General features: G+C 49.9%; 1 protein-coding gene across 1 annotated transcript; it reads right to left on the reverse strand.

The window, feature by feature from the left end:
- Positions 1 to 105: 105 nt before the first annotated feature.
- KLHL40 (kelch like family member 40) lies at positions 106 to 10840 on the reverse strand. Its single transcript, XM_041408546.1, has 6 exons — positions 9471 to 10840; positions 5693 to 5853; positions 4064 to 4171; positions 2787 to 2972; positions 2108 to 2254; positions 106 to 1320 (listed from the first exon to the last, which is right to left on the reverse strand). Exons 1-6 carry the CDS (start codon positions 10614 to 10616, stop codon positions 1209 to 1211), a joined length of 1860 nt encoding a protein of 619 aa, XP_041264480.1. The 5' UTR covers positions 10617 to 10840; the 3' UTR covers positions 106 to 1208.
- Between the last annotated feature and the right edge of the window lie 1214 nt (positions 10841 to 12054).

Below are 12054 nucleotides of genomic sequence, written 5' to 3' on the forward strand. Positions count from 1 at the left end.
TGGGCCTGTTTTGCTGCATGTGTCCATCACAGCTTGTGCTCAGTCCTTGCTTTTGGTTGCTGTGAAGGATCAGTTTCAGCTCTATCAATATGCAAACACAGGGGATTTATTTTGGAATAGTCACATTTATTTTTAAATAAACCACTGGTCAGATGGCGTGGGCATCAGGAGATTTTTGCTCTAACAGATCTTTTTTTCCTGCTGCCAGTACAGTCATGTCTCTATCAAAACTTCATTATTGACAACATTAAAATAAATATGCATTTTTTCCTCAGTCAGAGGCTCTCTTTGAGCCAAGAACATCTGAGATCTTAGCAAAGTAAAATACTCTTAGAAAAAAAAAAATCTGAACATGAAAAATAAGAAAAACAGCAAAAATATAAAACCTTTCCCTTAAAACCAGCATTTGTCCATCCATAGGTGAGGACATTGTGATCTGTGATTGAAGATGAGGAGCCCAAAAGGCTGGAGGTGACCACACATGGCATCCTCTGTCCATCCCTCCTCCCTTCCCACCCTACAACTTCCATGACTCCTCCCTTCCTGAGACTCAGTCCTGGCCTCTCATCACTCCAAAGTCAAGCTGGAGGCAAAGAACCAAGATTATTTGCTTTTCATCACAGCTTCCAAAGTGCTTGTGCTGCTGACATGATCTTCTCTTTTAACTCTCTCATCCCAACAGCCCTCTTCACTCAGGAATTCATCAAATTCTACCAGGTCTCTCCTGTACCACTTGACTTTAACCCTTCCTTCTCCTCTCCAAGGAGCACTGTGCTCACAGACACCTTAGGCTGGGAAATACTTTGTGGACACCTTTCCCTGGGGAATGTCATCTTAGTCCCTTTCTGCATCCCCTGTTTGTTGGAGAGGTCCAACAGCAGTTGAAAAGATGGGGAAAAACATGGAGAAATAAGTATAAAAATGTATGATCTATTTGTCCCGTCTCCTGAGACTGGAATAACTAATTTTTCTGTGCTCAGTCTTCCCCAGCTCCTTGCAGGCTCCAGATCCCCTCTCTAATTACCTTGTGAACACCTACAAGTTCCCGGAGGTTTTCCAGATACTCTCCTCTCTTTCCCACGTATCCAAAAAAGCACCAATCACAGATGCAATGTCCTGGGCAGTGTCCAGATGCCACATCTCTGAGAAGCATCTCCCCATCCCTCCTTGCCCCAGCACCCCGTGGAAAGAGGACCAATCACTCCTGGCTACATCTTGGTGAGGCGCAGAATGTTGAGGCGCACGGGCAGGAACGTGGCACCGGAGGCGTACTGGATCTCCCGGAGAACCCCTTCCCACTTCTTCTGCTCCTCGTCATACCTGGGGAGAGGCAGGCAGGCAGTGGTGAGGAAAGGTCTCCTCTCCCTCCCTCCAGCTGCTCTCCATTGGGGTGGGAGCCCACAGGGATCTGCACAGGGACTTTCAGCCCTGGCATGCTCTGGTTTGGGGGATGTGGATATCAGCACATGCTCTTGCAGGGGAAGGGATATTTTTCTTCTGGGAATTGGGTTGATGGCACCAAGGTGGAACATCCATGGTGAAGGACAGCAGGATCCTGCTGAGGGTGCCAGAGCACTGAACTGAGGGACAGGAGCAGCCAACACTGCACTAGCAGCTGTCGCTAAGTGCTTTCTGCCCACTCCTCTTGCATGTAAGACTATCTGCTTCCCAGCCCAGATTCTCAGTTTCCCAGCCCAGACTCTCTGCTTCCCAGCCCAGATTCTCTGCTTCCCAGCCCAGACTCTCTGCTTCCCAGCCCGAGCACTGGCTGTTCCCAGGGAGAGGAAGCATCGCACAGATGCTGCTCCACACCAAAGGGGAGTCTGGAACCTGCTCCAGGCAAAATGTCAACGCTCAACAAAGCCAAAGGAGAAAGTTTTCCCTGGTCTGTTTGTGTGTGAGGCTGGGAGAGGTCACTGAAGCACCAATGTACCCTCCAGCACAGCACAGGGCGAACTTCCCAGACACCGAGTGCTGAGCCTGCACTCTGGTACTGGTGTGACAACCTCCGTCTCACACTGACGGCATAAAAAACCCCAGAAATTATCTATTTCACTACTAAAATCCCTCCCACGCTCCCTTGGACAGCCCTGGGGAAGGTTGTCACCTCCAAACGTCGTTCAGCTCCGTCGGCACCAGCTCTCCCGACTCGGTCTCCACCGTGGCGAACCCCCCGAGCAGGTAGAGCACCCCAGACAGGCTGACCAGGCTGGCAGAGCTGCGCTCCTGGGGGAACTCAGTGAAGGTGTCCCACCTGCCATGCGAGAGAGGGGACAAGTTAGAACCACCTCAAATCAGGATTGAACAACTGAGCTCACTAGGGACAGATCCAGTTGTGCAGGTCTAAGTGGGGTGGGACCATTCTCTGGCTGGTTTTAGGGAAACTGTTCCCATCATTGTTGTTCAACTTTGTTTTGCTTTGGATGCGTGGACCAGTTTGTCCCAGTCCTGGGGCAGCAGCTGCAAGAAACACCCAAACTCAGAGGGTTTATTTTGTTGGGTGAAGCTCCAGGGAACCCAAGGATGGCGCAGTGGGTGAAACCACTTTGAGGGCGAGCCTGAGATCATCCCCAACCCAACCACAGTGACTTTGGTGTCACCCAGCTCTCTGAGGAACCATTGAACCCTAGAATGTCTTGGGGTGGAAGGGACCTTAAATATTATCCAGTTCCAACACCCCTACCATGGGTGTATAAACTGGAAGAACTGAGATCAGGAGTCACAAACAACCTCCAGGCTGGAAGTTGCTGAACCTACTCCTTGTGTAACCACAACTCAGGACATACTTGTTGGTGGCAATGTCGTAGACCTCCACTGAGTTGGTCAAACCAGAGTCGGTGACACCAGCTGCCACGTAGATTTTGTCCTTGTGCACGGTGGCTCCAAACAAGGAGCGGGCAGTTTTCATGGGAGCCATTTCCTTCCACTCAAACTTGGCTGGGTTGTAGACACACATCTTCTTCAGGCACTTCCTGGAGAAAAATGAGAGGGAAAAGGAGCCTCAGTCACCTGTCAAAGGGTGGTTTTGCCCTGCAGGGGCTTGGGGGTGTCTGCCGGGAAGAAGGTGGGGTCTCTAGGGAGGATTTTGCTCTTTCACAGCAGCATGAGTGGAGGAACACACCCTGTTTGTTGGGTGTACACACAAGGGTGTCCATGCCTGGAGTCACCACTTGTGTGTGTAACACATCCCCTCCTGCTGTGCCCACACTGGATAGGAGTCCTGAGAGCTCAGCTTGGTGCTCACACACCTGGAAACAGGTCCAGGCAGCCTCTTAGGGCCTCTCACAGCCATCAAGGCATTGATTTATTGCTCCTGATTCACTGTGATGCTGCAGAATATCCTCAGTGGTGTTCCTGTCACCAGGTGGGCACTGTGAGGATGTTCACACCTTTCAGACCATAACCCTTCCCGAAGAGGACCAGTCCTTGCTGGATTGTGGAATGTTTGCTCTGCAAACAGCCACATCTGTGCCCTGCAAGGCAGCCACTGTGATGCTCCTAAGAGAGGTTTTTCCTGCTGAGCTCATCTCCTGCAGGGGATGGGGTCAGGATGGATGAGGTTTTTCCCTCCTGCTGCAAATACATGTCTGGATTTGTCTATGGTGACCACTCTGCTTCACAAGCCCAAGACAGGACACCCTAAAAGTGAAGGGGCTTCTTGCTCCTCAATGCCTCTCCCAATCTGTGTGACATTTACTTTTTTGTGAGCAAAGGGGAGCAGAGAATGGTTTAATTTGGAAGGATCTTTAATTATCTCATTCCAACCCCCATGAGCAGGGCCCCCTTCCACTGAACCAGTTTCCCTCAAAGCCCACTCCAGCCTGCTTCCAGGGATGGGGCAATACATTCTCTTTCCTGTAAGGACACTGTCATCTTCCTGATGTCCCTGTTGGCCTCCCAAGGTTTTGGAAAGGGCTGCAGACACAAAAGAGAGTGGAAAGGAAAGGATCCACATTTCCTATCCCATCCAGCCCTCCTTAAACCAGGCTGAGGAGGTACCAACTCTGCACTCCCACTGCTTTGGGGGATTGCCTCCTTGATCTTCTCTTGCTTTTTGACTTACTTGTCACTTCCTTTGCCCCCGATGACGTAGACAAGATCCTTGTGTGACACCACTGCGTGGCCATAGACCGAGTAGGGAAGGGAATCAGCCTCACCCCACTTGAAGGACCTGGGTCAGAAAAAGATGGGAAACAAAAGGATTTGTATCTTGCTGGATGACACCTGAAGGACATGGCATTTCCCAGACCTAGAGGTGAGCACAGAGTTGGACTCAGTCACAGAAACACAAGGTCTGCAATGGGGCAGGCTCAGATGATAAATATCTAATGATTCTAAAAATAATAATAATGATCCTAAAAATAATAATAATGATCTTAATAAAGGGTGACAGTAAAATAAGCAGAACATTTATGCTAATATCCTTTATTTTCTTGAGGTCTTCATAAATATCTAATGATTCTAAAAATAATAATAATGATCTTAAAAAAGGGTGACAGTAAAATAAACAGAGTATTTATGCTAATATCCTTTATTTTCCTGAGGTCTTCAGATAGGGATAGGGAGCAATAATTACCCCTTGAACCTCTTTTTCTTCGAGCTGAGACCCCCAAGTTATTTCTGTTGCTCCTGGTGCTCCAGACCCTTCCCCAGCTCTGTTCCCTTCTTGGGGCTCACTCCCGACCCTCCATGTCCTTCTTGTCATGAGAGGTCCAAAACTGGATGCAGGTTTTGAGGTGCAGCCTCACAGAGCCCAGCACAAAGGAAGAAACATTTCCCTGGTCCTGCTGATAATCCAGGATGCCACTGGCCCTCTTGGCCACCTGGGCACACAGCTGGCTCATGTTCAGCCATGTTCAATCAGAATAATATCAACCCAAATCAAACCAGAGATAGAATGGTGCTGATCACATCTCTACCAGCTTCAAACTGATACTCAAACCACCCCCAGACACTTAGCAGGGGCAGACAAATTATTTCCCAGAGTCTGCAGGGGCAGATAAATGCCCTGCTCTGTGGGAATGGAACTGGTTTCAAATCTCTGCCTACAAAACAGAGTTGGAAGAACACACATCTAAATATAGACCAAGCAAAGGCTTGTTGATGCCTGCTGCTCTGTCTCTTTGGGGCAGAGAGCAGCAGGCTTTGGACGTTTCTGTCTCCTGAGAGAAGAACAGGATGGTGCCTTTTAATAAAGCTCATGAACTAGCATGGGTCAGAGCCCATTGTCCAAAAATAATTGGATATTAAGCCTGATATCAATCAGGATGAGCCATTCTGCGACACATCTGAAAAATTTAAAAACAAGCTTTTCTGTTCAAACCTCTTTTGGTGAGACCACAGTGAATGCCACTGATCCTTTAATCAATGGACAAGAGCAGAGGATTTAGCAGAAGAAAAAAAAACCACCTCTGTACGTGTCTCACATGAACATCTACTAACACCAGTCCCAGATAACAAAATATCCCCATAAAGGCTTCCCTCTCCAGGAGGCTCAAAAAAGGGAGCAGCTGGGGTGAGGCAGCTCAGATCCCCAGGGCACAGCTCGAGGACAGTCCCAGCACCCTCATACAGAGTTCAAGCCCTTCTCCCAAACCTTTTGACCCCTGGAGAGCTGGAATCACTTTGCACGGCAGCTGCTCCAGCTTCTCCTCCAAGCCCCCTCCACCCCACACTCACAGTGGACACTCACAGCCGGTCGTAGCACAGGACTGAATCCAAGGTCTTCTCTCCCTCCTTCAGTTCCTTCCCTCCAACCACAAAAATTGAGTTTTCTGCCTCCCCCAGGCCAAAGAGGCAGCGAGGGGAGGGCAGGGGGGGCATCCCCAGCCAGTCTGCATCCAGATGGTCATACTGGAAGGGAACATATGGTCATTAGTCTGTGTCCATTTGTTTAGCAAAAGTCAGGGTCCAGAGGTGCAGGACAAAGTGTGTTCCCATGTGCAGCTTGGTCACTCCAGCAGCAATGCTGCTGTGGCTGTGCCTTTGTTGTCTGGAGCAGGATGGGAGATCTGAGGGCAAACCCAAGCCACAATTTGTGTGATAAATCTTTTATGACAAGGCATAAGAGCAGAGATGGGTCTGCAGCAACATGTTCTGCTCTAGTCATCAAAGCCTGGACTTTATAGAACCACATTAAAGTTGGGAAATGGCTCTGAGATCATTGGGTCCAACCTTTGACCCATCACCTCCTTGTCAGTTCTGTGGCACTGAGTGCCACTTCAGGTCATTTCTTCAACACCTCTAGGGATGATGACTCCACCACTTCCCTGGGCAGCCCATTTCTATGCCTGACCACCTTTCCAGTAAAAACATTCTTCATGATGTCCAACCTAAACCTCCCTTGGTGCAGCCTGAGACCTTGTCCTCTCATCCTGTCACTGGTTTCCTGGGAGAAGAGGGCAACCCCACCTGGCTCCAGCCTCCTTTCAGGGAGTTGTGGAGTGATAAGCTCTCTCCTAAGTCTCCTCTTCTAACCTGGAACAAGCTTGGTCATCTTTGGGTGAAAGACTTCTTGCTGCACTTACAATGGATCATTCCTGGGACTGGAGGAATGGAAGCATTTTAATCCTAGAAATTTTCCTGAACCTTTTCATGCACATAACACCTCACAGTATTTCATCCTGGCATTTTCCATCTCTGCCAGGTAACAGGGTGCTGCCAGAAATGTTGGCTACACAGATAAAGTGTGCCAGACCCATCTGACACGTGAGCAGGCTGCTGGATCAGATCACCAAATCCTTGGACATCTGTAGATTAAGGCATTGCCTCGTCTTCCACCCAGAAAAAAAAAATTAAAAAAAGGAAAAATTCTTAGTCTGAAGACTCTGAGCACTGTGGCTTAATGGGAACTGGGGGAAAATATTATTACAGCTTGATAGAGGAGGGAGGGATGTCTTGCAGCCAGTTTTGTGGGACTGCAGGATGAAGCTGTGACGCAGCACTGCCTGGAGCATTGTTTGCCATGGGCTCAGGCCAAGGAGCTTCAGCCTGATGGGTTGGCTCCAAAGACTCGCCCTCAGCTGGGTGCCTGTGGTTTTTGTCCCTTTGTAAGCTGTGGTCCACACATGTGTTATTTATAGTGCAACCCTGAGCAGTTCAGTCATCGGGATAATTCCTGCTTCTTGATGGATTCAGCATTGTTTTGGAGTCATAAATCTTGCAAGTGACAAAGAAAGGATACCCTTTTCCATCTGAAATGTCAATGGAATCATTTTGCTCCTACCAAAATCTGCAAGGCCCCTGGGATTCATCAGCATTTTTTTATTTTGGTGCCTGTCCTTAAATCTAGATTATCCCTGACCTAATGCACCTGGCTTCAGCAGGGGGGATTTGAAATTTGGGGGGATAGAAAGACTCAAAAGGTGTAGGGAGGTGTGGCACAGTGGCCTGTCATAGACCTGCATGTCTAAATGTGTCATTTGAGCTGAAAAAAAGGGCTCAAAACCTCTCTTGCTCATACAGCAACTGTGAGCTACATAATGACACTGGTGCAATTAATTAAACATTTGCAAACTGATGGCACTCTCCAGTCCCAGGGTTTGTCTGATTCTCCCAAGCACAAGTGATGTGGTGATATGGTGTGAAGAGACCCTTCCTGTGGGGAAGAGCTGAAACTGGCCCCACGGTGCCACTGGGGCATTTGCCACTGAGTCAGTGGCAAACTGGGAGCTGAATAGAGAAATCTGGCTGTTTGCAGCTCAGAAACAGAGTGCTTTGGGGAGAAGGACCACCAAAAACTGGCCCCATGGTGCCACTGGGGCATTTGCCACTGAGTCAGTGGCAAACTGGGAGCTGAATAGAGAAATCTTGCTGTTTGCAGCTCAGAACCACAGAGTGCTTTTTTTGGGGAGAAGGACCACCAAGTGTTTTTCATCCAACCCACGTGTTCAAAGGGACACAGATTTGGAGTCAGAGCAGTTTCCCAGGGCTTTGTGTGGTCAAATATTGAATGCTTCCAAGGATGCTGCCCCACCCCTGGAAGTGTTCAAGGCCAAGCTGGATGGAGCTCTGAGCAGCCTGCTCTAGTGGAAGGTGTCCCTGCTCATGGCAGGGGCTTGGAACTAGGTGATCTTCAAGGTCCCTCTCAAGATTCCATAGAATGGCCTCCCAGGCCTTTCTATGATTCTGTGGAGGTTCTGTGACCTCTCTGGACCCTGCTCCCCCTCTGCTGGGAAGATTGATCTTTAGGCACAGGTTTGGGCTGAATGCATTGGCCTGCTCTTCACAGGTGAATGATGGGGTTGCCCACACTTCTGTCATCATGGATTGCCCAGTGTGAAAGGCTGCATCTCAAACAGGACACCCCCAGCAACTTCCTCAGCTTCCCCACTCCCTCCTGCTCTATAGGGCTGGGGTTTCTTCCTCCTGGCTTCTCATTCTCTGGACTCCACCTGGCCTGCACAACCCCTGCCCCTTTCCAGGTGAGGACAAGCCTGGTCCCTACAGGATGTGCAGCCCTACTGATGAGGGCAGTGAGTCAAGGCAGGGATCAGGGCTCTGTGTCTCAGCTAGGCAACCAGCCTCATTTTATTCTTTCTGCCTGGAGATGTTATTGTTTTCCCCAGAAGATGTGAGACTGAGACACGTTTTTTTCCTTCCCAGAAGATTTGAGACATGGAGAGGAACAAAAAAAAAAAAAGGATTTCTGGGTATGGGAGGAAGAATAGAGGATTTACTGGATTCCTTGGGGTCAGCAAGAAGGGCAGGCGCCTTGTGTTAGCTGTCTACAGAGAAAGAAATCTGGGCTGCAGCCCAGGCTGGGGCTCAGATTGCCTGCACAGCTCAATCCAGTCACAGTTGGGTCACTGCTGAGTTAGAGCAGCCACTTTCCCTGAGGGGTATCCCCAAAGGAAGCTTCTGGTGGTTTCCCTCTGTAAAGGGTGGAAATGGCTGAGGCAGAGACTCTGAGCTGGACCAAGCCCATCTCCAGGGGCAGGAGGAGCACTGGGAATGGGGCACGTGTGGGGAGGCAGGGACATGCCCTGTGTCCTTGGGGTGTTTGCTCTGTGGCTGCAGCTGCTGCTGCTCCTTTTTCAGCACCTGCCAGCATCACCCTTGGGTTTTCCTGGGGTTCATAACCAGGGAAGGCAGGGGATGCAAAGCAGAACCTGGGTCTGATGCCACAAACCTCCCAGTTTGTGAACCCTGTGGCAGCCAGGCCTGGGCCAAATTCACTGTTCTAAGCAATCCTCTCCTCAGGATTTGGATCAGGATGACTCATTCCTATTTCCTACTCCTTCAAACCTTCTTCCTCAACTACCACAACCATCCCTCAGTGGCATCTGCCTCAAAAATAAAGGGAGAAGGATCTCCAGTAAAGCAACCCAGATCATTCTCCTTCGTTTACAACTTTCACTTTAACATCACAATGACAACAATGACAACAAATATTATGGGATTTGCATGGAAGCTAAAGCTTGGTGATGTTCCCAAATGCCAAAGAAACAAAAGAAAGATAAAGGTAGTACCTGTAGGAAGTAGGAGCTCATGGGATCCTCTTTGTTGTCCTCGTTGTAGTACAGTCCTCCAACAATGAAGATCTGATTCTCTTTGGTCACCAGACTGACGTGGTTCTTTGGGATTTGAGTAGACAGAGAGGCAAAATAGCACTCGTTGGCATTGGGGTCGTAGGCCACTGCTCCACTGTCACTCACCATGAAAATAAGGTCCTGGAGGAACATCCCGAAGCGCATCGTGTCATTCAAGATCCCAGGCAGAGCATCCTCCTCTGCATCTTCCCCCTCATCTACCGCTCCATTGACAACATTCTCCTTCCCTTGATTCTCACTGTTCTTCTTCACTTTCTTCTTCTTCACCACGGTGAATTTGCCTTTCTGGGCATCCTTCACCATCTGCAGCTTCTTGAGCAGCTCCGGGCTGGACTTGACCACGGCGTGCTTCTCCACGTGGTCCCTGATGTAGTCGTCGGGCATGAGGCGGAAGCGGATGCTCTCGAAGATGACGGGCAAGGCCTTCTGCCGGCTCTCCCGCTCCTTGGTCCCCACCCACTTCATCACCACCTCAAAGACGCTCTCCTCCTTCTCCACGTTGAGGGAGTCGCTGGAGATGATGGCAATCAGCTCGTCGGGGGAGAGCTGGTAGAACTCCTCATCCCGGGAGACCAGCGCGAAGCGGTCGCAGATGAAATCCCGGGCAGCCACGGCCAGCCGGGCGCAGTCCAGCATCAATCCCAGCCGGAAGATGGCCAGGCAGTTGCTGAGGCAGAGCCTCTTCTGCAGGAAGGACACGCACACGGTGAAGATGGAGGGGATCTGGAACATGTTGGCCACGGAGAAGATGTCCTGCACGTTCTGCTCGGTGATCTCCAGCTCGGAGGTGTAGATGTAATGGAGGATCTTGCCCATGACGTCTGGGTCGACATCTTCCAAGCTGACCTCCCTCTTCTTGCTCTCTTCCATGTCTGAGAGGAACATGGCCCGGAAATACGGGCTGCAGGCTGCCAGCACCAGCCGATGGCAGGGAAACTCCTTCCCTTTCACTTTCAAAACACAGTCCAGAAACTTATTGTGGTCCAGCATGTCTTTGAGTCCGTCCTGGAGAAGAGTTTGCTGGTAGAGACGCAATTCTTCCACTTGATCAAGAGGCAAACCCATGGTGATGAGTAACCGCTCGTTCTTTGCCCCAATCCTTCTTTTATGGAAAAATATTGGTGGCTATACCTAAACCTGAGCAAAGAAACTTGCCCAAAGCAGAGCTCGCTGCCTCAGGAGCTTCCAGACCGCTGGCACACCGGGAATGTGAAACGCTCGCTACGCTCCCAGCTGTCTGTGCACTTCAGTTTCCAGCTTGGGACTTTATATATAGACACAGCACGGCAGAGCTTAAGGAATCCATACTGCAGCATGTGTAAGCCGATCACCCTTTAATATGACACATTGGACAAGGAGGAGGGGAGGAGGCCGGGGGAACAGCTGTAATTCCAGCCTCAGTAATTCAGGAAGGGTCTGTCAGCTCGTGAGTCACCGCGGGGAGAGCAGGAGGTTTGGCTGCTGTGACACCACGGGGGACACGTGCCACCCATGGCCTCTGGGTGAATCTAACAGCCCAATCTGCCTTTTGGATCATGAGTGGAAAGGCTGGGGTTTCCTCCTGATGATGCTAAATGGGCTCCTCTGAAAGTGCTGGACTTTTAGCCATGCTAAAAATAGGCTATGAAGTCAAAGCTGGAAGGATGTGCTAAGGGAGGGTCTTGTGTGGGCTTTATGGCATCCCCATCTCTAGCCAGCTCCCACCCAGGGCTGCTTTGCTGCACAGGTTTGTCTTTATTCTCCTCTGGAGTCACTTTTCAGGGGTCTGGAAAGGGATGAGAAATGGAGATAGAGCTGTCTTGTATCCTGTATGGGATACGAGATCTGTGCTGGAAGTTCCTTTAAAATCCTCACTAAAGCAGGAGAATTGAGGACTGTGGGAGAGGAATGGCTCTTTTTCCCTGCAGTAGGTGGTGGAGTCACCATCCCTGGAGGTGTTAAGGAAAGACTGGACACAGCACTCAGGGCCATGGTCTGGTTCAATCACAGACTGGAGTCAACCCCAGAGCTCCTTTGCAGCCTCACTCATTCTGTGACTCTGCCATACATGCAAATGTATGGCACCTTGAAAAGAAAAAAAAGAAATCCATCCTTTCCAGATCCTGGTGACAGAGAGAGTATCTGACACAGAACAGAAGCAGCCCACCCAGGGCTGCTTTGCTGCACAGGTTTGTCTTTATTCTCCTCTGGAGTCACTTTTCAGGGGTCTGGAAAGGGATGAGAAATGGAGATAGAGCTGTCTTGTATCCTGTATGGGATACGAGATCTGTGCTGGAAGTTCCTTTAAAATCCTCACTAAAGCAGGAGAATTGAGGACTGTGGGAGAGGAATGGCTCTTTTTCCCTGCAGTAGGTGGTGGAGTCACCATCCCTGGAGGTGTTAAGGAAAGACTGGACACAGCACTCAGGGCCATGGTCTGGTTCAATCACAGACTGGAGTCAACCCCAGAGCTCCTTTGCAGCCTCACTCATTCTGTGACTCTGCCATACATGCAAATGTATGG

The sequence above is a fragment of the Onychostruthus taczanowskii genome, unplaced genomic scaffold (assembly GCF_017590055.1).
Source record: "Onychostruthus taczanowskii isolate IOZ18803 unplaced genomic scaffold, ASM1759005v1 scaffold3, whole genome shotgun sequence".
NCBI lineage: Eukaryota > Metazoa > Chordata > Aves > Passeriformes > Passeridae > Onychostruthus > Onychostruthus taczanowskii.